At 43.0% G+C, this 26,365-nt stretch overlaps 2 protein-coding genes and 1 long non-coding RNA gene across 7 annotated transcripts in view; 1 reads left to right on the forward strand and 2 right to left on the reverse strand.

The window, feature by feature from the left end:
- Nucleotides 1-1,516, reverse strand: part of INO80D (INO80 complex subunit D) — a 39,467-nt gene extending 37,951 nt beyond the window's left edge. For both annotated transcript variants that reach the window (XM_079977042.1, XM_079977041.1), the window contains exon 1: nucleotides 1,225-1,516. The gene's annotated coding sequence lies outside the window, so the exon portion shown is untranslated. The remainder of the gene's footprint in view (nucleotides 1-1,224) is intronic.
- A 128-nt stretch (nucleotides 1,517-1,644) lies between these two features.
- LOC307220398 lies at nucleotides 1,645-5,086 on the forward strand. The gene is made up of 2 exons (XR_013840865.1): nucleotides 1,645-2,236; nucleotides 3,849-5,086. It is a non-coding gene; the product is annotated as an uncharacterized lncRNA (long non-coding RNA).
- A 2,424-nt stretch (nucleotides 5,087-7,510) lies between these two features.
- On the reverse strand, nucleotides 7,511-26,083 carry NDUFS1 (NADH:ubiquinone oxidoreductase core subunit S1). 4 transcript variants are annotated; one of them, XM_079978321.1, is made up of 19 exons: nucleotides 25,927-26,083; nucleotides 22,814-22,895; nucleotides 21,204-21,295; nucleotides 20,479-20,586; nucleotides 19,029-19,105; nucleotides 18,623-18,704; nucleotides 18,400-18,530; nucleotides 17,354-17,539; nucleotides 15,917-16,051; nucleotides 15,322-15,436; nucleotides 14,465-14,610; nucleotides 13,567-13,695; nucleotides 12,662-12,791; nucleotides 12,097-12,257; nucleotides 11,381-11,535; nucleotides 9,322-9,497; nucleotides 8,248-8,382; nucleotides 8,046-8,118; nucleotides 7,511-7,852 (listed from the first exon to the last, which is right to left on the reverse strand). In XM_079978321.1, the coding sequence occupies exons 2-19, from the start codon at nucleotides 22,875-22,877 to the stop codon at nucleotides 7,761-7,763; spliced, it is 2,187 nt and encodes a 728-aa protein (XP_079834447.1). In that variant the 5' UTR covers nucleotides 22,878-22,895; nucleotides 25,927-26,083; the 3' UTR covers nucleotides 7,511-7,760. The 4 variants fall into 4 exon arrangements, with proteins under 4 accessions (XP_079834447.1, XP_079834448.1, XP_079834446.1 ...); XM_079978322.1 differs by having other exon boundaries at nucleotides 15,917-16,047; nucleotides 17,350-17,539; nucleotides 25,839-26,066; XM_079978320.1 differs by having other exon boundaries at nucleotides 25,839-26,065.
- Between the last annotated feature and the right edge of the window lie 282 nt (nucleotides 26,084-26,365).

The raw sequence follows: 26,365 nt of genomic DNA on the forward strand, positions 1-26,365 counted from the left end.
CAAGGCTGGACTCCCTCTCTGACAGCACCTAGGAAAGTACTGAAGTGGTAAGATCTGGTAGCCCTGGGCAAACAGACGCCAGAAGTAAGAAGCTGGGCGATAGCACCCTCCACCCACCGACCTCCCACTCCCCTGGAACAAATCTTAAAACTAACCAAGGTTATTTCTAGGCTTTTCCCTTTCTTTCTTTCTAGTGGGACCTTGCAACACCACCTCTGCAGCAGGATGATGCCCTTCCTCGCCTCGACTTGCCAGCCTTTAACCCTTCGCCTACCCCGCCAGCACCACGGAAAAGTTCCCGCTGCCCCATAACCATTTAAAATCAGGATTAACGTTCATACTTGGGGGGGGGGGCAGGAGGAGGAAAAGGTGGGCGTTTGGAAAAGGGGGAAACCCTTCTCTCTCTCTCTCTCTCTCTCTCCCCCCCCCCCAGCCACATCTTTCCCAATGCAATTCAGGAGGGAGCGCCAAAATGTTCTTGCACTCATTTCAGGTCGCATTATAACCCAAATTGTAGGACGAGGAAGGAAGGAAGGAAGGGTCCGAGGTGGTGCTGGAGGGTGGGTGGGGGGGCTCAGCGATGTCCAAAAAGCAAAACTTTAAAAGGTCGGAGGAGGCGGGGGAGGGGGGAGATCCCGGTGGACGCGCTTCCCCGGGACCCCCCACTCCCCCAGGTCTAAAGGGGGCGAAGTGCGCCCCAAACTGGGGAGTGTTTAAAATAGTAGTGGAAAATAATAATAATAATAATAATAATAATAGCCCGCTTCGCCCTCTCTCGCCACCCCCCTCCACCACCATCGCGCCCCGGAGTCTCTGCTCCGCGGCCCGCCGGCCTCCCCCCCCCTAACCCCCGCCCGGGCTTCGGAGCTCCCTGGCCGAAGCGCCTTCCGAAACCCCTCTCGGAGGCCTAAGCCCGGGGCCCGGGGCCTGTCCGGCGCTAGGCCGGGCCCCGTCGCGGGGGGCGGGGAGCCGCTAGGCCCCAAGGCCCGTCTCTCTCCCGCCTCGGCCGGGCTCCCCTCCCCTCCACCCCCGGCGCCCCTTTCCCTCGGTTCCCAGACGGGTTTCCACCCACCCACCCCACCCACCCCCTTTCGAAACCCGCGCGGCCCGGCTCTCCCACGCGCATCCCCGGCCTCGCGTAGCCCACCCGGCGGCTGTCCCCTCTCGCGCGGCGCCGCCTGCCGCCCTAGGCGAGCCCGGGGATGCAGGCCGGGCCTGGCTTACCTTTCCAGCTGGCCCTCCTTTTTTTTTTTCCTCCTCCCTCCTCTTCTCGGCTCTCTCGTCTCTCCCCCCTTTCTCTCCCCCTCTGTTGGGCTGGCAGAGCAGAGTTTCCTCCCCAGCGGAGGGAGCGGGGAAATGGGTCTCGGGAGCTGCTTGAAGCGGCTGAGGAAGCTTCGCTGCTTGGTTTGCTGCTGCCCCCCTGGCTCTGAGGAGAAAGATCCCTGCTTTTTTTCTTTCTTTTTTTTTAGGCTTAGAACGGGAGCTCTTTTATTCTGAGGAGGATTTAAATAAAAAAATAATAATAATATTTTTTTTATATATATATAAAAAGAAGCAAAATAATCAAACAAAACAAACGCTTACGAAAGTGCTCGGAGAGGGTAGGTGATTATGAAGTTGGGGGTGGAGGTGGCGGCGGGGGGGGTGGAAATTCCCTGAATATATTCTCCAGCAAAGAAGGCAGGGCTGCTGGGGCTGCTCTCGAGAAAGGAGGGGAAAAAAAGAGAGATTTGCAGCCCTCCTACAGCACCACTACAGGCACTGAGAGGACATAACACCAGAGAGAGAGAGAGAGGCTCCTCTGCCCGGCCAAAACGACAACTTCCCTACCATCTTGGGAGGGTCGCAGGGCAGAGAGAGAGAGAAAGAGGGGAGATCAGGACCAGGGGGAAGAAGGATGGGGTGCTCGGGGTCCCCCTTCTTTTTTTGGAGGGGGAGATGTGGAGAAAATGCAGCATTTTTTGCAAAGCCCCGATCCATGCAACGTTTGGGAAAGGCCAGGCCAAATGTCGCCGGGATGGTGGGTTTCCCTTCGAAGAAAATTGGGAAAATGGGGTGGGCAGCGTTTTAAGGTTTTGTTTTCCACCCCTCCCTTTATTTTTATGAATGAATTTGTTGTTTTGTGTGTTTTCAATTGGAAAAAAAAAAAACCAGGGGCAGGTGCCTCGCCATCTTCTCCTCCATCCTTCTCCATCGCATCTCGGAAGTTTTGGACGCCCCAGGAGGTGCTGCAAAGGTAAGTCCCAAAAAGGGGCGCACGATGGGGTTTTTTGGGGGCGTAGAAAGGGATATTTTCCTCCATGGAGGTGAGGCAAAAAAAGAAAAAGGATCGGGCTCCAGGTGAGGGGGAAGATAGGTCGGAGAAGATTAAATATGTACTCAAGTGCAACTTAAAAAAACAAACAAAAGTAAAAACAAACTGCTTTGTGTTGTTGTTCATAGCAGTTTTGTTTCCCCCTCAGGTTGCACTGGGATCAATAACTTTAAAAAAGAGAAAAGGGCTTTTATTATATTTTCTCTCTGTGTGTGTGTGTGGTTGTTGTTGTTGTTGTTTCTTCGCAGGTGCTTGTGCCCTTATATAAATTTTATTTAATCTGATTTACGGTGTTGTGCCTGAAGTTTGAGCCACTAGTTCTGATGCCTTTCTCATAGTTAGCTTCCTGAACTTAACAGAGGCTGCTTTTTCTCAGAAACCAAATTGAGGATGGTTGTCTGTGGTAAGAATGCGTGCGCAAGATATAACATTGCGAAATACTCTTATATCATTCATTTCGACTTAATCTTTATAGGTCGAAGCGCTGCAAAAGGACTTCAGACTGTTTCCAGAGATTTCTAGTACACAGTTGCTGATTTTGTCACTTTTTTAAAAAGTGCTGCTGATTTAGCTGAAAACCACGTGGTACATGCAATAGCAACAGTGCAGTGGTTTTAAACTGGCATTTGCTGCAAGCTCATCTATCAGGTGTTCTTTTTTCACCAACTCAGCATTGACTTAATGTTTCAGAATTTCTCAGATGAACTATGATTATAGATGCTAGATTTTTAAAATATGCCTTTTTTAAAACCACTGAATAGGACGGACACCTAAGATATTTGAAATTACTTCACATTAATTCTCATGAAGCTTTCTTTGTGTCTCAGTATTCAGAGAAAGAAGCCACTATTCTGCAAACCTAGATTTTTCTCCTGGAGCAGAAATCTTTTCCCTCCAAATTTGGCAGTGTTATCTGTTACTGCTGAATATTCTTGTCAAAGGAACTGACAAACTTCCCTTCAGTTCTGCATGTTTGGCAGGTGTACTATTCCTTTCCTTGATAGTTTTTGTCCATTTGAGGGGAAATTCTCTTACTCCTTAGTAGGATTATAGTGTTTCTACTTTTAGGGAGCACTGGGTTATTCTAACTTCATATAATGTCAGAACTTGTGGCCAGGCAACAAATATCTGAGGACAGACTTAACTTTTGGAAGCTTTTGCATTTTCTGTATTCGGATCCATTAAATACAAACTGGATCTTTCAAATCTTCTTTTTATTCTTTAAACTGGAAATTTGCCAAACACTTACAGACTTAATTTAGGTTTAACAAAATCTACCATCTGCAGTATTCTTTGTCTGCTGTATATAGGCAGTCTGTGCACTGTCATCTTCACTGATTGTATGTGATCTGCAAAATGCTGTCTGTGCTGTGGCTCTTGGTAATATAATGTTCAGTAGTTCTCAGATGTTCCAGGTCCACTATTTGTTAGTACCCTCTGTTGACTGCGAACAATGTAAATATAAGGATAGCTGAAACAGTGATGTAACCAATTTTTTAAAATAAGTTTATTGTTATATTATTAAACTTTCTAGCCAAGACAGTTAACATCAAATGCCTCTCATTTAAATTGGAACCAGTGAGGACGGTGAGTGTCTGAAGGCAGTCAGAGGATGAATGATGGCTAATGGATTGAGGATTGTCATGACAAGACAAGTCCTGTTTTGGGGGGACAGGGTGGGCATGTGTGGGGGATTCCCTGGTCCTGAATGGCGAAACTGCCCCTGAAGGACAAGGTGCACAGCCTGGGGGTCATCTTGGACTCACAGCTGTCCATGGAGGCGCAAGTTAATTCTGTATCCAGGGCAGCTGCCTACAATCTGCTGGTACACCGGCTGAGACCCTACTTGCCTACGCACTGCCTCGCCAGAGTGGTACATCTGCTGGTTATCTCCTGCTTGGACTACTGCAATGTGCTCTACATGGGGATACCTTTGAGGGTGGCTTGGAAACTACAACTAATCCAGAATGTGGCAGCTAGATTGGTGACTGGGAGTACAATTCAAAGTGTTGGTGCTGACCATTAAAGCCCTAAATGGCCTCAGCTCTGTATACTTGAAGGAGCATCTCCACCCCTATCATTCAGTCCAGACACTGAGATCTTGCTCTGTGAGAAGTGAAGTTACAGGGAACCAGGCAGAGGGCCTTCTCGGTGGTGGCACCCACCCTGTGGAACGCCCTCCCATCAGATATCAAGGAGATAAAAAACTATACGACTTTTAGAAGACATCTGAAGGCAGCCCTTTATAGGGAAGATTTTTATGTTTGATGTTTTATTATACTTTTATATTTGTTGGAAGCAGCAACCCAGTCAGATGGGCTGGGTACAAATAATAAAATTATTGTTATTATTAAATAGTCAGCTCTGTGAAACTCAATGAACCTTATTTCTGAGGAGATATGTTTATAGGATGTCACTGTAAAAACTGGGTGGAAATCAATGTTGTGCTTACATATGTTCTGTCTACACAAGCCTTGCAGCTTGCTAGACAGAATTATTCCCCTTTTGTTGTTTGGGAGGTTGTCAGTTTTGCGGAGCAGGGGTGTTGTTGTCAGGAAACCCCACTGCACAAGTGGAAAGAATCCCACTCATTGTGCAACTTACAGTTCTTGTTCCAAAGCATTTACTTGACTAGATTATTAGATAAACAGAATCAAAGTCTTCCTGTGCTTATAAGATCTTTTTTATTGTTGTTTTGCATTCTGACGGATTTGTTTGTTCTTATTTTATTGTTAAGATGCCACTATAGACAGGAGCAACATGAGAAATGGAGAGGCTTCAATTAGCTGTTGTTCATACTGGTTTGTTATATTGCATTTGTATTCCTAGTTGTTCAGAGCAACAGTCAGTCAGTTTCCCACACAGTCTGCAGCCAGACTTACAGCCACTTCATAGTGAGAGTAACAAAAGTGCTTCAGAACATTCTTTTGGCCCACTTGTAATATTTGCCATCTAACTAATTAAAATGTTGGACACCTAAATTATGGTGCAACAGAGATTTTTCCTTTTCCTCATATTCCCTCCTTTAAACTCGGGCTTATGCCTATTATCTAGACTTAGTGGTTACATCGTGAGAGCCTGCAAGTACCACTCTGCATCCTAGCATTGGAACAGGTGCTCATTTTCATAATTTTCATAAATACTCTGTATATAAGATTAAAAGGAATTCCTATACATGAGCAATGTCTACGTAGTATTTTGTTCATAGTAGCCCTCTGATGCTGTTATTCATTCATTTGTTCGCCACCCTAAGGTCGCAGGGCAGGTTACAACATGTTAGCCTTATGGAGATTAGAAGGGGTTACACTGCTACTACAAATGTGGGGAACAGGATTCTACTTTCTATAATGAAAATGGATGAAATAAGTTGTATAATTGGGGTGGTAGAGAACTTTCTCTTACACTACTTAAGGACCACCTTCATATTTTTTAAAAGTGTACCTGTAGCACATGATGGGATATAGGAAGCACATTGGGATAATATCAGAACGTGGGCTGGCTGTAGCTGCTTCAACATACTTGTTCTTGCTGCTTTTTTGAAAAACAGCTTAAATTTATGTTGGCTTGTCAAGAGGCAAGATAAGAGGTAAACCAGTCCTTTTAGTAGCTGGTGAACTAAGCCAACGCTTCCTGGCTGTCTTTTGACAGCACCGATTTACATTGCCTACAAAGCAACATACACCCCCCCCCCCACAAAAGGAACAAACAGACATGCTTTAATAGGTCTGTAAGCACATGATTTTTTTAAAAAATGGGGGAGGGTCCTTCCAAGACAGTACTTCTGCTGTGTGGCCACAAGCAACAGTGCTGGCATTGGGTGAGAGAAAATGGGGCAAAGGCAGCAGGGAGGGAAATTTTGGGCTGGCATTTATCCATACTCATATATTTCTGCAGTTTATTGGGCTTGTACTAGTAACTGCAAAAATTAAACTGTCATATTAGGGCCAGTCTAAGAAATAATTAAACCTGTGGGCTGGCACTTTTAATCCTAAATAGCATTCAGATTATTGTCAATGAGTAGTACATAATTTCATAATATTATGATGTTAATATTTAGCATTCAAACACATTATCTAAGAGCTTGCTGTTTCTTCCTCTAGTTGTTTCTAGGGATTTTTGAGAAAGTAGTCACCAGTACAGCAACTTTTATGAGAAAGCTACTTTAAACCACAGTTCTTTGGCATGTCAGTTCTTATGCTGGACGGTTGATCAACAAATAGTGCTAAAATTAAGTGTATGTTTTGGTGCAAATAAGAACCACTACCAGCTGGTAGTGAGAACTTCTAGTAACAACTACAACTGGGATTCTAGACCTTGATTTGTGCATCACTATTTCCCACCTTACAACCCCCCCCCCAAAAAAAAAAATTTGTTCCCGAGAACGTGTTAAAATGGTATGCTTGGGGATGTGCCACCCCCCAGGCTGCACATAACACAGATCATTTATAGACCCCAGCCTCTTATTCAAAACAGTAATTCAAAAATCAGACAGGTTACGGTCTGGCTCACATGTAATGCTAAACCAGAGAGCAGCATTACATAGATCAGTGTACAGATGCCTGTGCAAGCTGAAGTTGACTAAAACTGACCATTTAAAATAAGTTGCTTTTTGCATTTTAAATAAGTTTCTGCAGTACCCACAGTAGATAATATTAGATTTGCCACGTTCCCATTGTGCCTTATGAGTAAGCTATTTAATGTGTAAGACTTATTTTTGCTTAGATGGAACGAGTCCGAACTACTAGGTAAAGGCCTAACATGTTAGTTGAAGGATATTAGGATAGAATTAAGATTGTGCTGCACTGTCAAAAGCCATCTCTTGTTCTGCTGTACTTTTAAAATAATACAGCTCTGAGCCATTGTAAAACAAAACTCCTATATCGCTTTCCCTTATTTTCAAAGTTTTAAGATGTACCCAAACTGTAAAGTCTAAATTTCCTTTGAAATGAAATAGGACTGGAAAGGAGGGGGGAGTACTTCTAAAGGAATCTTTAACCTGTTGCTGAGTTAGTTGTACAAACCCACCAATGTCACATTAACTAAATGTTTCTGCAAAAAAAAAAAGGTAACAAGATGCTTGCTACATTGTTTCACATTGCAAGTGTTAGATTTCACCTCTGTCCAAAGTTTGCCATCTGTACTTTGAGCGAATTTTATATTTAACTTACTGGAGAAACACAGTGCAGAGAAACAGTATTACATATGTAAAACTGCTTTAATTTTACATCATGTTTGTACACAATCAGTATACATAATATGTATGTCTAAATACATTTAACCTGTGCTGAACATAATTAGCAAATGAACACTGGACAGCTGGCTTTAAATAAACTTTCACCCGCATTCATAAAGAAAGTGGAAACCTAAATAGACCACCACAAAATTATTATTTTTGGGGAAAAGTCATAAGAATGCCTGATCCAACACTGGTAACTCTAGGATTTCCTTAGCAGATGGAGGGTTCTTCAATAGCCTTGGCCCCTTCGGTAACAGCTTTAACACATTTAGCCATTGTCTGTGATGCTCTACTAATGGGATCTGCAAAGAAAAACATGTCTATTACCTCTAGAAGTTTTAAGACTTACAAGTGTTGTTCACTGAACATGGTATCTGCAATTAAAGTATTTTACACAGAAACAAAATTGGTATGCCTCTCAACTGAAGAAACGGGAAATATTATGTATCCATGTATTAAGTAAGACACACTATTGAGATCATGTACTGCTGTTACCTGTCATATAGAAGTCTTTAACTGTGATCTGGGGTGGAATAAGAGGATCACCAAGAAGTTTCTGATTAACTGCCTGCATTGAAAAAGAATAAGCAGTCATCTTTATGAAAATAATTGTTCTCACTTGCCCTGTGGTACCTTTTCCAGCAGGACACAAGACACACTTATTTTGCTATCGCTGCATAAATGTGGAACCCCATACCTTTGACAGCTCATTTGCTTGGCTAAAGTAGTTTGCTTCCTCCACATCATCATATCTGACCAAGTTAGGAGATACTTCTTCTAATCTGCTCCTCACTTGATCAAGTGTGTCATATGGGAGGGTCATGCCAGCTATCTGAAAGAGAAAAGTGGGAGGAAGAACCTTAAGAATGGGTTCAGATTTGTTCCTTCTTGGAAAACACACTACCTTTGCAATGAACATGCTTAAAAGGATACATCTTGAAAGGTACAGGATTGTATCCAACTTAGTTATTCAGAGTAGGATGCCCCCTTGAAATCAATGGACCTCAGTTAGTCACATCCATTAAGTTCAATGAGTCTACCTTGTGTAGGGCTAAGAAAAGATAAAATCCGTAATTATTAGGGTAAATAGGGCAACCATTTAGAAAGTAGAATTTCTGATTGGCTCAAGTACAAGAGAAAGCGAAATGGTTGGCAAATTTGTTTATGCCTAGCATCCCACCCAGGTTTGTTAGAATTTGTGCAGTTCCAAATGGTGAGTCTTAAAGTCAGTCCACATACACTTTTAGCAGGACTTGCCAGATTCAACCGAAGTCCTAATTCAAGAAAAGATATTTCACATAAATGGTCTATTTCTAATATTTGCACTTCATAGCAATTCATTTCGGAAGACTGCAGTCCAGTGGAGCTTGCAAATCAATATAGGATGTCCAGGCCAGAGTGCTCATGCCAGAGTTTGGTTTGTCATGACGTCTGAACAAAGGCATGATTGTGTTCCTCAAACCAGCCAGAAGCATTAAGCTAAGAGCAATCTTGGTTATTGGTCTCTGGCTGCTTGGGGAGAGAGAAAACACAAGCCTGGGTTCTGGCATCACAACAAGTTAGACTAACTTGTTTCCCAGCAGGAGCAGGAGAGGAATCAATCGGGAACCTCTTAGCAACATATACCAGCATACTGCTGCTTCATATTCAACCACAGCTTGTTTTAAAGTGTGTAGTGACATGACATGAGAACCAAGCCAGTATATAAATGCAGTATAATAATAAAAAAGACTGTTACTGGAAAGGTCCATTTCTGCTACACTTGTAGTACCTCAGAGATTGCTCTAATTATTCTCCAGTCTTCTCTTGCCATGCCAGGTGGTGTTACGGCTACTCTGGTTTGTTGAGCTCTACCTTCAGTGTTCACGTATGTTGCAGCCTTTTCTGTATAAGCTGCTCCTGGAAGAATAACATCCGCCATAGGAGCGCCTACGTCACCATGGTGCCCTGAAATGGAATCCAGTAAAAGTGTCAGTAGGAATGGGAAACTTCACAGTGTGACTGTACTGTATGTTTAAATTTCTGTATCTATAAAAGTCTAGATTACGTTTCAATAGTTAGGTGAAAATTGCACTCCAAGAACTTCGCTAATTTCTCTTTTCTGCTGTCTTGGCTTGATTAGTCTCCTTCAGTTCTACTTTTGACTGGCTGAAGTTTGCTTTTTCGGTATTCTGCTTGGATATCCTGTTTTTATCTCTAGCTACAGCTTTGAAGAAATTGTTATACAAACTACTATTTTCAAGCGATATGCTTGCTGACATCACCTTACAGAGACAGAATACCTTTTAATACTTTGTATTTATATATTAAAGCCATACTTTAGTGCCTGTATAAAGGTTTTCAAAATGAAGTTCTCAGTTTTCATTTTCTCAGTTGTGGTACCAGAAACTTCCCCAGTGCCAACAGATGTACTTCCAATATCATCATGTATCCTAACTTTACATCATGCACTGCTACATACTTTTTATTTTGTACTCTTATTAATCTTGTACTCTTTTAGCTCTTTCTATCTTTGGGTTACAAACTGCACACTTTTGATTCAGCTTTGGTTCATGGTTTGTTATGTCTTAGCCAGGACATTATAAAAGCCTACAGATATTCCCTCAAGAATTCCCCCATTATCAAAGGCTTATCATTTTACCTGCTGGGATTATCAAACCATTTCTTCCAGGTTAAATAGCTCTTCACTAATTTGTTCAAGGTAACTTATATTTTAAGCAACTATAAAGAATTCTACCAGTTTAGACAAATTAACTGTGCTAGCTGATAGGATTCATGTAAGGATTCTTTCCTGGTTACACCAAGTTTCTATGTTGCTTAAAATAATTTAGTTCTCCCAATTTAAGAAGTAATCTGGCTCTCAAAAACAAGACACCCACTCTAGTCATCATAGAGGGCACAGTGCAAACACTGACATTAGGTTTAATTTATTAGGGATAAAGTCCCCTTAAAACACAAATCAGCATTCAACACTTTCCATTTCTTCTGTGCCAAAGTATACTTCTACTTAACAGCTACTTCTGGCCTTCAAATCAGGAAACAGAACAGAAAATGTACAGCTTTAACATAAAACAAAAATCTCTCAAGTTATTGGGAAAGGCAGAGGGCTGCGGAAATGATGCTTATTTTGTAAGCACTTATTTGATGCCTGGTATAGTGAGCCTGAGGCAATAGGTATGTGTAAAGGCAAACATTTCGGACTTCCGGGTTAGCGCCATCGGCAATGGCGGTATTCCTCTGATCCAGAGGAACCCGCTCCGCTAAAATCGGGTCTTGCTGCCGCGGCGAAGGCAGAGACCCCCCAAAAATCCCAGGCGGAGGAAGCCTGGGAACGTGGGATTCGGCTCACACCAGGAGCGCCCCCCTACTCACACGGAAACCCCTTTTCGGGGGCTCCGAAGTGACGTGGGGTGAGTGGCGCGGTGTCTTGAATCGATCGCTATTTTCGCGGAGTGAAGCCGCACAGCCGTTGCCGGAGAGCGCTGACTTCTTTTTGTGGACATTCAGATTTCAAACAACAACCCATGAGTAGTACGGAAATTGGATCTTTTAAAAGAATATTTTTAAATTCGGCACGATCGGGGAAGGTCCAAACAGGAACTCCGCCTCCCCTTTCTGTAAATAATTTAAAGCAAAGAACCTGTCAACTAAGGTCGTGGAGAGTTTTTTTTTTTTTCTTTTCTCTTAAAGGACTTTAATTCTAGTAGTGGCGGGGGCAGAGAGGGGAGATAATTTTACCAGGAAAGCAGAAATGCTTGTGATGAGGAAATGATCCAAATAGAGCAACATTAAATTCCTCCCTTGATTTGTGATCAAATGGTGCTACTTACCCTGATAAATTATAAAGCAATTCTGAGGCAAATCTTGCCGAGTAACACAGCCTGCATCAGCCCCTAGAAGGTACAACACTTTAGGAGGGTTCTTCCGGATCGCATCCACTCCTGGCTTGTAGCCTAGGTCAAGGGCAGCTACCTGGCTTGCAACCCTGTCGAGGAAGAGATTACAATTTCACCCGATTATCTAAAATTCCTCTCTCAAAATCAGATAAAATAAAATATCCAGGAGGTATAAATCCTAAGTTATTCATTCAGATCCACAGCTATAAAACATGCTGAAAGTTACCAGGGCAAAGCCCAATTATTTGAAGCACTTTCTAAACTCTGTAACAATGCATGAAAACACACAATCACTGAGAAATGTGGGAGGAGGCTACTTTGGGACATGTATGTATACTGTACACACACAAAAATGAGCTTTTACCTAGAGTTAGTGTTCCATGCTCAATTTTGAAATAAGTTTCTATTTGGCTCTGAATGCATATGAGCATGTCCTGCTAATCCCATTACTGGACAATACCCCCTTTATAGATTAAGTTAACAAAATGCTTGGTTCTACAAACAAGCAACCATTTTGCGACACTTGTTTCCCAGTAGATCTCTATCTTACACTTGAGCCAGGTGAATGAAACCAATAGCTTTGACCTAGGAAGCCTTTAAACCTCACCATACAAGACAGTAAAAAAGGGACAAAGACGTGTTGAGCAAACCTATGAAGAATGTTCATGACTTTCCAGCTGGGGTCAGCTCCACTTTTTGTACTTGCATTTTGTGCAATGGTGGAAATGGCTGAATGAATGGCTTCCCCATCACCACGCTGAAGTGCTGCACTGCCAACCACGACCATTGGCTTTTTAGCCTGGTTCAGGACCTGTGTGGAAGTTGCAAGAGAGCAGGATGTTAACCTCAGAGCTAACATACTGAATGAAAAGGCCAACTACAGCTTTTAACAAGTATGTGGCATCATTTGCAAATGCGCTGTTACTAGGCAGTTCCCCTATCTGGATGAGGGAGGTGGAATCTGTTCTAGTTGGGGGTCATGCTCCCCCAGAGGTATCCAAGCTTGGGGGTGGTCCTGGGTCCTTTATTTCCATTGGAGGAATAAGTGGCCTCTATGGTGTGGAGTGCCTTCTACCAGGCTGCTCTCAAAAGCATACTAAATATGAACCCATACATGAATACTAAATATCACCACCATTTTACAAAATTTAATACCTTGCTAAAATCTTTGATTATAATCTACCACTCCAAAGCACTGCATTTTTTAAATGGTACCTTGCTGAATGGGTGTTTTTCTGAAGCAATGTCCAGGAGTATCTGTGGGGAATCTCCCAGGTGATCATATGTGTAAGTCAAGTCAACTTGGCTGCCCACAAGAGCCACTTTAAGTTCATTGTGTAGCCAGCTGAAAACGGAGCACGAAAAATGTTATTAAGGTTTTATAATGTGCAGAGAAATCAGTGCATGGTCATTTTATTTTTGCACAATATATTCTTGCAAGAGTTCCTTGTACAGAAGCTGCTGAAACTTAACAGATGGGCTGCACCCAAGACAGTATCAGCAGTGCTTTTTTTCAGGGGGTTCTCAAGGGTACGAGGTACTGGCACCTCTTTTGTTGTTGTTGTTAAAAAGTGTGGCCCTTGCTGTAACAACTTCATGGTGAGTACCGGTACCTATCTTTCTAGAAAAAAGCACTGAGTAAGAGCCCTAATTTTTAAGACATAAAACAGATGCAACACCTTAAATGTATTCAATTGACTTTCTTCCCTCCTGATGCATTGCATCAGAGAATGTTGTGCTATTTCCCAGATTTTCAGGGACAGCTTGCTAGGCAGCATGAAGACAACTCTAGCAAGGAGATTGTATGAACTGCTTAACATGAATTGAAGATCTATGATCTTATGAAATGCAGTTTTGGAGCCCTTGCATTTTTTTATTCTGAAAGTACTCCTTTTTCTTAGTACAATAACCACAACAGTCACAGTCCCTTAATGTGTATGTTGCATTAGCACAATGCACAGCAAGTGATATAACTACAGCCATCAAGACACTGTCCAAATTAAATAGTTCCCAATTTAAGTTCATACATAGCAGGACCCAATATTCCACTTTCAAGATGCAGTTTCTCATTTGCATGGAGCAAGTCATTTAACATCTGCTACTTTCATGAAGCTACAAACCTCTTTCGGATTCTGGCGTTGAAGAGAGGTGCCTCAAAGCGTGGGTTGGTACCAACCAGGAGCAAGACATCTGCCTCCTCCACTCCTGCAATCTTGGTATTAAGCAAGTAATTAGATCGCAGGTCTGTTCTGTAACAGAATACACACAAAAAAGGAAAATATGACTGGGGTATTCCAATGGGAAGGACTCTGTTAATACCTCTGTTAAGAATACTTTTATTTCATAAAAATACTAGATCTCAAAATAATAATTCCAAATCCTGGTCCTGGATTCCACTGTGCATTAAAATAAACTAATAGGGTGATATGAGCATTTTCACTTTCTTCTGTGAAAATGGCTCTGTGCTTACTTTATACCTGCCTCTACTAAAACTTATGTGGTCCTCTTAATATATACAGTTCTGATATGTCAAAATTGACAACTCACAGGCTGATCTGACATCCAAAGGCAGCCCTGTTTATGGAAGTTTTTAATGTTTGATGTTTTATTGTGCTTTTAATTCTGTTGGGAGCCACCCTGAGTGGCTGGGGAAACCCATCCAGATGGGTAAGGTATAAGTAATTTTATTATTATTATTATTATTATTATTATTATTATTATTATCTGAGGATATGCTTTTCAGGGCCAGCCCTACCATTAAGCAGAATGAGGCATTCCCCTTAGATGGCAAAGGCTGGGCAGTGGCAGCAAGGAGGACAGCCCAGCCAGTACCCTCTAAGCTAGCCTGCTGCCCTCAAAAAGACACAGCCTTATCAATGTCAAGATTCAACTGCCTGTCCAATCAGCTTCTGAACATGATATTGGGCTCTATCTTGTCCTAGTCTCAAGCAGAAAATGACTTGGGCTGTCCCTGATGCTTTTAGTCCAGTAGTAGTACAGCTGTTAGCATTAACTTACCCAGCTCCTGCAGTAGGGAAGATCTCTTCAGTACACAAGTTGTCAGAGTTTACTCTATTCAGCAAGTCTTTAAGAGATACAAGTGCTTCTGCATCCACAAGTCCTCCTGCAATTGCAGCTATATCATTACCTTGGCTCCCCTGAAGCTGCAAATGAGGAAACAAAACTTTAGTTTATGGTTGCCATCAATTTTGATTTTAATTCATTTTTATAATGTTTTATAATGTCATACTGTTTTAGTGTTGTTAGCCGCCCTGAGCCCGGCTTCGGCTGGGGAGGGCGGGATATATATAAAATTTATTATTATTATTATTATTATTATTATTATTATTATTATTATTATTTTATTATTATTATTAAAATTTTAGCAGCAAATTTGGTATGTTTTGTAAAAAAAAAAAAACCAATAGTGGAAAAGCTTTCATCTTTGACAACTAGAAAAATAGAGAATGGTAAGCCAATTTCCTCTACCCCCCCCCCACAAAAAAAAGCAGGTGGGACACATTGCTTATTCTTTTAAATATTCACAAGATTGCAGAGGAGGAAGCAAAACTATCCTGATATGTAAAGATGGCATTCAATATATAATATGGCTCTTCAGAGTTCACAATGCAAAACAAGTTCCTGAGCTACACCTTAAAATTACAAGATGTGTAATGCAATTAACCCGAATTCTAAAGTGAAGAAAGCATGACTTAAGTTCAAATTTCACTCCCCCAAATTATAAGAACTTTAGTTAATGATTGCAGTGTAGTCATTAGTAATGATTTCATTAGGTTCAGTACTACTGTGAAAGCAGTCGGTCAAGCACCTTAGCTATGGTCAAGAGTACACTGTAAGAAACAATATTTTCTTACCACTCCTGCCACACGGCTCAAGGCCTCTTCCCAAGACACGTAAGTGAACAGCCCTTCTTCATTCTTTATCATTGGCTCAATAAGACGCTGACGTTTCAAACCATCATAAGCAAATCTGGAGTGAAGATCAAGATAATGATGAAGAAACTGCTGAAGGAACAACTCAGCTATCAGCAGCTACTTCATTAACTGAGACGTATCAGCATACCACCTTTTCAGAAAGTTTGAATTACTTTGTCATTTTCTATGGCACATATACTTAAGTGTTTTGTTCATAACCAGACCTTCTTAAGTGGAAATGGCCAAAGAAAGTTTTTAAAATCTACAATTTTAAAATTGGAAAAATACAAACATATTAGGCATAATCCTATTGAAGAATATGCACAGCTAAGCCCAAAAAAATTCCAGAGATAGCAGTGATTTTTTTAATATTTTTTTTGGTGCTGCAACAGAAGATGATCAACATCCATTTGCAAGTAGTTCTTGAACTGTTCCTAAATCTTCAAACATCGAATGAAGAAAGTGTTGTAACTATATTTTTGTACTAAAATTCTCTTCTGAGAATATCATGTTTTATATACATGATAAAGCATACCTTGTTTTATCGGATATCCATTCCTCATTGATATCTTCATGTAGTCTTGGCAAAATCCTCATCACTTCTCCAGTTCGAGTGCTTACCACAATGTTACTCCCTACTGCATCAAGAACATCAATGGATTCTGTCTTCCTAAGCGAAAAGAACAGAGTCCTTCAATTGCAAGACTTCAGGATGCTGTTATCTGGAAAACAGATCTCGCACTAAACATTCCCAAATGCTCCCAAGCTTCTAACAACTCTAATCATGGACGACAAGTATGACTAACCTCCCATAATATATTGCAAATCAGAAGTCAGCAACTACCAGCACTTAATATACAGTGGTGCCTCGCAAGACGAAATTAATCCGTTCCGTGAGGCTCTTCGTATAGCGGTTTTTTCGTCTTGCAAAGCAAGCCCATTGACAGCTTAGCGGATTAGCGCTATTAGCGGTTTAGCGGCTTTTAGCGATCAGCTGTTAAGTGGTTTATCAGCGGATCAGCTGATAAGCGGCTTAACGGCTTAGGAAAAGGGGGGGAAAGGGGGGGAAACCCGCAGGAACTCGCAAGACATTTTTGTCTTGCAAAGCAAGCCCATGGGGAAATTCGTTTTGCGAAGCGCCTCCAAAACGGAAAACCCTTTCATCTAGCGGGTTTTCCGCCTTGCGAGGCGTTCGTCTTGCGGGGCACCACTGTAAATTCAGCCTGTAAAGGACTACTGCCTATCTCATTACTACCATTCTTTCCTCACCCTTCCTTTCTCAGTTCTGCATCCTGAACAGCCTATGCCAGCAGCAGCAGCAGCAATTTTTTGTACCCCACCCATCTGACTGGGTTGTCCCAGTCACTCTGGGTGGCTTCCAACATCATGTACAGAAACAACACAACAGAACATCAGGCATTAAGTGTCATGATACAGGGCTGCCTTCAGACATCTACGAAAGGTTGTATAATTATTTATCTATTTGACATCTGATGGGTGGACGTTCCACAGGGCAGGCAGGCATGACCCACTGCCTGGTTCCCTGTGGCAAGCAATTTTGCTTCAAGAATGGCTGAACTGGAGTAACAGAGCACTGTTGCTGGTGCCACCACCTGACATGAAGCAGAAGCTACATGGTTCTGAAAGAGACCAGAATTTTCCAAAATCGGTGGAAATGCTTATTATGGGCAAGTTACCCCAGGTCAACAGATGTTGCTGTAGAACACACTACCAATGAATGTGCTCTATGGACACATTCCTGAACCATGATAAATTTTATTTATATTAGCTTTTGTATTATTAGGATTCTTACGACCTTCAAAAGGTTCAAGGTTACAAATACAGTCCAAAAGCCATGGGGAAAAGCTACATGCCCATGTCTGAATTAATCTGAATATTTGACACTTAACATATAGCACAATAAAAGAATTATATTTAAAGTGACACTTCAAGTGCCAGTAAAGACACATGCCTTGTCTCCCAGGGTCGAGATGTAAAAGCATACGGCTTGGAGGTAAGGGCACCTACTGGGCAGATATCAATCACATTGCCGGATAACTCTGACATGAACATTTTCTCAATGTAAGTGCCAACTTGCATCTCGTTTCCTCTTCCTGTGGTTCCTAGATCATCAACTCCTGCAATCTCACTTGCAAACCTGACAAATGAAAGCAAAAACAAAACACAGAAATACATGAAATGTCAGTTTGTCTTTGCAAGAAAAAAATTCTTTTAAAGAAACAATCAAAAAGAAGGATTTATAACTGAGCACTTCTGAACTAGCAATTGTTCAGATGAATGAAAAGCATTTCTAGCCTCACATGTACAAGTAATTTTCTGCAGCTCTAGCCCCTGTAAAGCGTTTATTATAATGCAAGAACCACCCACGCCTAGCTATCTGACCTGCCTCAACTCACAGATTCAGGGAAAGTATTAAAAGGAACTATGAAGTCTACTAAGTTTCCGTTAAGTGTAAGTCACTGTACCACATTAGAATCTCTCTACATTAATTTATCTTAGCCTTGTGGTGCATCCAGAAACAGTTCAGGCATTTTGTTGCAAAACTCCTGTTCCTCTACAACAACCCAATGAAGGCTGAGCATGCTAAGTGGGTAACTGACTACCGGGAGATAAAACAGAGCACTGCGGGGGTGGGGTAGAGAAGAGGAAATGAAGTGTCTGGAATCCAAACAGGGAGCACTCCATAGCGCACTTTGTTACAGCAGCCAGGTATCCTATTTCTAACAAGTGACCCAACACAAAGCTAAAATGACAGATTTTCACACAAGTGCATTTTTATTCCAGATCCTTGTTTGTGCCCACCTGATTTTACATTATGCAATAGTCAGCTGCTCATGTGAAAAATGTGTGGACTCCGGTGCTTCCAGAGATAATTCAGCAGTGGAATAGAACTAAAGAATGATCTTTCATAAGCAACTGAACACAAGCAACGGGCTGATGAATGTCCCGATAACTATGCATACACGCTGTTTGTGTACAAAACAGGGTAGCAGTTACCTAATGCATCGAGTACATTGTATGCACCGGGTCATGATAGTTTTCACTAGTGGGCCGAGGTTCTTGTCTTCCACTGCACGTTTGCCTTCTAGGAATCTGCTCCTATCACTGCCAAACATCATTGACTGGTCCTAAAGACAAATAAACCCAAATAAATGAACATAGGTGACTGAGAAGCAAAGTTTTACCCCAAAGGCCATTTTAAAAATCCAAGACGCTATACCTGAAGGTCACATTCCCCTCCCTGATCACAGATGGGGCAGTCCAGTGGATGGTTTGCCAACAAGAACTCCATTACGCCTTCTCTGTTGGAGGTCAGTAAAAGAGAAACCACCATATTTATTTAGCATTTAATGTATGCAAAAACACTTTATAGACTAGTAATACATGAATTGATTTATTTTAATACAGCACACTATTAATAATTATGTCCTCCTTTGAAAGTGTGTTCAAGCACTAACATTTCTGTTAAAAATGAGTCTTAAAAAAAACAAAACATGCCCAGCTTACTGTTATAACGTTGAAGACTAAAGATGCACCCTGCTGCACACTTACTTGGCAATAAGTCACACTGATCTCAGTTCTGAGTAGCATACATTGCAATTTGCACACAATCGGATGGAGCTTACCTTGCTTTCCTAGACTTCTCAGAATTTGTCAGAATGTTCCAACCCTTCATTACTGGCATGGCACAAGCAGCTACTGGCTACAAACGCATAAGAAAGCTACATCAATAACAAATTTGTATACATGGATGCTCACATAGTGGCAGGGTATTATCAATTAAATGCCTCAACTGTTTGCCTTAGTTTCATAATAAACTTACAGATAAAAATCAACACCAAGGCTTAAGATCAAAGCAAAAATAAGGAAGTAACATTCACGTAATACATAAATAAATGTAGTCACGGCCAGCAGCTTAGAGGGCTTTAAAATCTGACTCAATTCATGGTCAGTAGGATTTATCAGAAGCTAACAGCCATTATGATTCCACGGAACCTCCATTTTAAGATGAAATTTACTACTGAATAACAGTTATGGGGGAAGGTGGAGGGTAACAGCATGAGATGACAATTGCCTTATCATGGAATCATAGAATTTCAGAGTTGGAAGGGACCATGAGGAGCATTTAGTTCAGTCCCCTGCAATGCAAGAATCTTTTGCCCAACGTGGGGCTCAAACCCACAACATTGACATTCAGAGTCTGATGCTCTACTGACTGAGCTATCTTTCATGCTCTCCTTCTGGTCTTCCCCAGAAACACCTGACTATCAGCTATCCCTTCCTCCAAGGGGTGGACATGTAAACACTGCAAGCATTTATGAACGTATTCCATAGAAATATTTAGAAGTTTTTGCCAATCACATGGACTGCCGGAACAAGGAAAGGCTTGCAAGAGACTGTCAAGTAAAGAACATATTAACCTTAAATGTTCTAGTCCAGCTGCTTGCCTGTATTTTTTCATCACTAAGTGCTGAGAGATTAAATTCTCAGGCACCAGACATAACACACAAGGTAGGTAGAGCTGCAAGCCTATAGGGTTCTCAAGCTCTGGAAAAATGGTATAAGTCACAGTATAGGAATTACATTGTTTGGTGGGTTGGGTGCAGCATGTTGCCACTCTGAAGTGGGTAAAAACACATGTGCGCATGCCAGCACTATATGCTACTGAATGCCCTAACTGCCAACAGCTTAACTCCCCTGTTTTCTCAATGGAAACCAAAAGCTGATGCTCCGCTATCATCAATGTGTTTGATAGGATGCCTACAAATATGAAAATAAATGTGTGTAAAATGGTAAAGGACCCCTGGATGGTTAAGTCCAGTCAAATTGGACTATGGGGTGTGGTGCACGTGCACAAACACACTATGCCACCAGCTTTATGTAGGTGAACACAACATTCACAATAATGTCAAAAAGCAACTGCTAGCAGTAGACATATTGCAACTTGTAATTTAGATGCCAGCAAGGTTGTCATTAGCTGTTCTGCTAAGCGCATTACACTTGCCATTAACTCTCCTGTTGGCTCTTTACACTTCTACAACACAACAATTTATGAAAGATAAAAGTATTAGCAACCTTGGGAGCTTTCTCTATCTCCACGAGACACATCCTACAATTTCCAGCCACTGACAATCTGTCATGATAGCAAAATCGAGGGATCTGCATTCCAACCTTTTCACAGGCCTACGGAAAAGACAAAACACAAGAGAAAAAGTGTCAATGTACATGTTAGGAACTTTTTAGCATGTTCCATACAAATATGACTCAGGCTGCAAGTCTATAAGCATTTACCTAGGAGAAAGTCCCATTGAACTCATCATTCATTATCATTATTATTACCCTTCCCTTAACCTTAAGGTCCCAAGGCAGGTTACAATTAAAACACAACCGGTCTTACTTCCAAGTAGATATGTTAGGAAAGCACTGCCAGTCTCTCATTTATAAAAAAAAAAGCTATTATTTTTATCCAAGTACAGTGGTACCTCTGTTTTTGAATGTAATCCGTGCCAGAAGTCCGTTCGAGTTCTGAATCGTTCGAAAACTGAAAACTCAATACGGAAGCCATGTAGCATGTTCGACTTCCGAGGCATTTGAAAACCGAAATGTTCATCAACAGAGACGTTCGAAAACTGAGGTACCACTGTTCTTATTTTTCTTTGTAGTTGGTTTGCAATGCTATAAAGGAATGGAGCCATGAGAAGCAAGGTCCAATGTGCTTTAAAGAGATATTACAGCAGGTACTGGAGGGGATGTGAACAGAATGCGAATAGAAAGAGACAGTGTATACAAATTTATTCTACCTGAAGTACTGTGGTTCCTGGAGGTACTAATACAGAATTCCCATCAACGAAAACCTCTATCAGGTTGCTGGCTGCTGTTGCCGTTGCACGCACTGAAAGACAAAAGAATAAAATATGGAAAATGTGATCATTTATTGCTCAGAAGTCAGATTAAGTACAGTGGTGCCCCGCAAGACGAACGCCTCGCAAGAGGGAAAACCCGCTAGACGAAAGGGTTTTCCGTTTTGGAGGCGCTTCGCAAAACGAATTTCGCTATGGGCTTGCTTCGCAAGACGAAAATGTCTTGCGAGTTCCTGCAGGGTTTTTTCCCTCCCCCCCCCTTTTCCTAAGCCGCTTATCAGCTGATCCGCTAAAAGCCGCTAAACCGCTAATAGCGCTAAGCCGCTAAGAGGGATGCTTCGCAAGACGAAAAAACCGCTATACGAAGAGCCTCACGGAACGGATTAATTTTGTCTTGTGAGGCACCACTGTATTTTGGATTCATTCACTAGTAACTTGCTGAAAGGACAAACAGGGCACACAAGCTCATACGGGGGAATCCCCGCTTACACAAGGAGTTCTGTTGTTGCACACGCAAATCCCATCCCTCCTCTCCTGCCCCGCCCCCTTTCAGCACACATGCTGATCATGTGAGAGTTGAGAGGAGCCTGTCCTGCCAAAACCCCCAAAGCATAATATGAATTTAAGTTGTCAGTCATTTAGGTGCTGGAATATAATATTTTATTAATTTTAACCTATCAACTGACCTTACAAAAATAGAGGAAAAAACATTTAATTCCCTAGGATGGCATTATCTGCACAGTGTGTTTTATACCACGGATTGTTCAGACCATAATTTACCATTACAAGAATGAGCCACAGCAGGTCCTAGGTTTCTGCGCTCCCCCACTGTGATGAGAGTTCAGTTTTTATTTCCTTTTAGGATTAACTGGAGCTTGCCATATAATCTCAACCTGGACAAATTGGATTAATCTTAATGGTTAGTTGTAATATGCCAACATCAATTCATACTTTTTAAAGCCTGCTTATTTGAACCAACCATTGTTAAGATTAGTCACAGTTTAGGGTCTGACTGATATGCTAAATTGCAGTCAATCCAAAACAAACTTGATTCCTTCCTTGCCAGGGGGACGTGGGGGATACATTACATTCATATACAGCAAGAAGCTGCTTCCAAGCATTAAAATGAAGTATTTTCTCTAAAAGGAGGTGTGTCTAAAAACATGACATACTTTTTTAAATTTCAGGTATTTTTTTAAAAAGGATTCCTGTTGGTGTGTTATTTTTATGACAATTCATTATAGCCTTTACTTCTCTAAATGACTTTGATAGAAATCTTTTAAAAAAATACAGTACAGTGCAGACAGCTTTTTTTAGAATTCAGTAAAAAGCCAGCAAGTTTGTATGAACTTCGTTAAGACTTCAAAAAAGCCTTACAAATTAAACAGAATGGATTCTCCTTCCCCAAAACGGAATTTGTCTTCATTCTAAGTCCATAATTAAACTTCAGACATCTGAATTATCTGTGAATTACCGAGTCTATAATGAAAATTACAACAAAAACTGGAAAGAGTTACTATATAAATGGACTGGATATAAAGGCAACTTACCACATCCTTTAGTAATCTGAGTGGCACCAGCTAAGGCCTTGTGGACAGCAGGGAGTCGCAACATGGTGCTGGAAATAGGGTGCTGGTGATAAGACATTAAAATTAAAGTTTAAAACAAGGTTCAAACAAGAGCTTGTTAAATTTAAAATGAATGAAAAATAGTTTAAATTTATAACCCAACATTTCTGACACCCAAGCATATGAACACTTGCAGATATGGTCACCCATGCATGTGTAGGTTGTCGCCGCACCTATTGAAGAGACTTCTTCACAGCTCTTAAAAGTGCAGGAGCTCCTTTGCACTCAGTCCCTAAATCTGCACACTAACACAGAGAAGGATCATAAGAAAGATGCTAGAATTACTGTGGACACTCCCCCGGGGCAGAATATGGTGACAATTAGGTAAAGGTAAAGGTAAAGGTACCCCTGCCCGTACTGGCCAGTCTTGACAGACTCTGGGGTTGTGCGCCCATCTCACTTAAGAGGCCAGGGGCCAGTGCTGTCCGGAGACACTTCCGGGTCACGTGGCCAGCGTGACATCGCTGCTCTGGCCAGAGCCAGAGGCTCACACGGAAACGGCGTTTACCTTCCCGCTGGTAAGCGGTCCCTATTTATCTACTTGCACCCGGAGGTGCTTTCGAACTGCTAGGTTGGCAGGCGCTGGGACCGAGCAGCGGGAGCGCACCCCGCCGCAGGGATTCGAACCGCCGACCTTTCGATCGGCAAGTCCTAGGCGCTGAGGCTTTAACCCACAGCGCCACCTACACCAGAGTAAATGGCAAAAATCCTAAGGAGGTAGATTTTGAGTCTCAAATAGTTCCATAAGCATTGCCACTGAATCTGTAACATAAAAAAGGGAGGTAGCTTGTAGTTGTGCTGTCTATACATGTAGTACTGCTGTCAAGTGATGCCCTGCAATGCTCTTATCCTGTCTTCATAAGGGGAAACGGGCTGGGAAAGCATATAAAATCACAACATAAGCAAGCAAGCAGGGCTAGGATCACATTGTGAACCTGCTGCTGTTCTTGTAAACAGGTGGGTTTGGTGGGCCTCTTTTCATAGAAATTTAGGGTTGGAAGGGTTCCCAAGGGTCATCTACTCTTGCAATGCAGAATGCAGAAATCTCAGCTAAAGCCTGAAGCCATTGATTTGGGTCCTACCCTCTGCGGAAGCAGAAAACAAGCTTATTGCTTCCTTCATGTGACAGCCCTATTGTATCTCCTCTGTCACCTCTTTCCCAGCCTAAACAGACCCAACTCCTTCAATTGTTCCCTCCTAAGGCTTGGTTTCCAGACCTTCATAACCTTGAGCAGCCCTCCTCTGCACACATTCCAGCGTGACTAAATTCTTCTTAAACTGTGGTGCCCAGAACTAGACACAGTACTCCTGTTGTGGTCTGACCAAGGGAGAAAAGAGTAATGCTATGACGTCCCTTGATCGGAACACTCTGCTTAAGCAGATGCAGCCTACAACAGCATCCCTTTATTTTTGCTGCTACATCACACTGTTGACTCAAGTTAATTTTGCGGTCCACCAAGACCCCCACAAGAAACTTTTCAAATGTACTACTGGCAATCAGCTGCCCGTGTCCCCCCCCCCCCGCCCCCAATTCTTATACTGCTGCATCTGGTTATTCCTTCTTGAGGGCAGAACCTTTTTTTAGGCCCAGTTCTCCAATCTGTAAATGCCTTATTGAACCCAGATTCTCTCCTCTGTGCCATATTAGCCATCTGGCCCTTTCCCTTTCTTGTTCTTTTTTCCATGTTATGCATGCCAATCAATTGGAAAGTTGAATGGGTGGGATGGGAAGATTGCCGGAAGAAATATCAACAACCTCAGATATGCAGAAAACACAACCTTGATGGCAGAAAGTGAGGAGGAATTAAAGAAGCTTTTAATGAGGGTGAAAGAAGAGCGCAAAATATGGTCTGAAGCTCAACATCAAAAAAACTAAGATCATGCCCACTGGTCCCATCACCTCCTGGCAAATAGAAGGGGAAGAAATGGAGGCAGTGAGAGATTTTACTTTCTTGGGCTCCATAATCACGGCAGATGGTGACAGCAGCCACGAAATTAAAAGACGTCTGCTTCTTGGGAGAAAAGCAATGACAAACCTAGACAGCATCTTAAAAGGCAGAGACATCACCTTGCCAACAAAGGTCCGTATAGTTAAAGCCATGGTTTTCCCAGTAGTAATGTATGGAAGTGAGAGCTGGACCATAAAGAAGGCTGATCGCCAAAGAATTGATGCTTTTGAATTCTGGTGCTGGAGGAGACTCTTGAGAGTCCCACGGACTGCAAGAAGATCAAACCTCTCCATTCTTAAGGAAATCAGCCCTGAGTGCTCACTGGAAGGACAGATCCTGAAGCTGAGGCTGCAATACTTTGGCCACCTCATGAGAAGAGAAGACTCCCTGGAAAAGACCCTGATGCTGGGAAAGATGGAGGGCACAAGGAGAAGGGGACGGCAGAGGACGAGATGGTGGGACAGTGTTCTCGAAGCTAGCAGCATGAGTTTGACCAAACTGTGGGAGGCAGTGGAAGACAGGAGTGCCTGGCGTGCTCTGGTCCAGGGGGTCACGAAGAGTCGGACACGACTAAACGACAACAACAGAGCTGAAAGGGGTCCCCAGGAGTCATCTAGCCCAACCCACTGCAAAATAATCATCCTGCCCCCCCCCATCCCTGGGTGGGCTCGAACCAGCCACCTGCCTGGTGAAGCAGCCAGGCGCCCTCACATTCGCTTCTTTCTGCCGCTGCATCTCGATGCCCGGGGGCTCCTGCTTGCGGCCCCCTCCCTCTCCGCACCCTCTGCCAGCTCACGAAAGGTGACCTTTGGGCGCCCCCGAGGGCGACGGGACACCTGCCTGCTCTTTCCCGAGGGACCGTCTTCTATTCCCACACGGGGCGACGCGACGAGGGAGGAAGCCGGCAAGGGGAGTCTCGGCCGCGGGCGCCGAGGGGGCGCAGGCAGCCCGACGACCCGCTCAAGGGCGCCGCGAAGGCGAAGCGGACAGCGGCCTACCTACGCGCCTCCCTTCGGTCCGGGAAACGGGACGGAAAGCACCGCGGAAGCCCTTTTGCCCGCCGCGCCCCGACCTTCCTCCCGTTACCTCCTCCTCCTTGGCCCGGTGGGTCGGGCGGGCGGTAACCCGGTCCGGCCTTAACGACCCAGGACGCCTCCTCCGCCGCTGCCTCCTCAGAAGCGCTCTCCTCAGCACTTAAGATGGCGGCGGGCCCTCGGCGATTTCCGCGACGCGCTCGGCAACATTCGGAGAGGACGCCGCCGACGTCCCGCGGCCCGCACGCAAGTTACGCCGTCGATTGAAAACAAACGAGGCGAACCAACCGTTGATTTCCCTCCTTGATTGACGTGGGCGATGATCCGCCTCCTCCTAGCGTAGCTTCCGGCGTCGCTTCCCTCCTCCTAGCGTAGCTTCCGGTGCGGAGGGGCGGGGCCGGTCCGTTAGAAACAAACGGGGAGAAGCACCGCCCCTTCCTTGATTGACGTGAGAGCTGATCCCGCCTCCTCCTGTCAGAAATCGGCCACTT

Source organism: Podarcis cretensis, assembly GCF_951804945.1.
Source record: "Podarcis cretensis genome assembly, chromosome: 1".
Lineage (NCBI taxonomy): Eukaryota > Metazoa > Chordata > Lepidosauria > Squamata > Lacertidae > Podarcis > Podarcis cretensis.

What these genes read in the sequence shown, in the direction of transcription:
- NDUFS1 (XM_079978321.1), bottom strand. Translation starts at nt 22,877, where the DNA reads ATGTTGCGACTCCCTGCTGTCCACAAGGCCTTAGCTGGTGCCACTCAG. An exon ending in AGATAGAGAAAGCTCCCAAG is followed by an intron (nt 19,106 to 20,478) that starts GTTGCTAATACT and finishes ATGCGTTTGTAG; the next exon opens with CCAGTAGCTGCTTGTGCCAT. An exon ending in GAGGGGAATGTGACCTTCAG is followed by an intron (nt 18,531 to 18,622) that starts GTATAGCGTCTT and finishes ATTTGTCTTTAG; the next exon opens with GACCAGTCAATGATGTTTGG.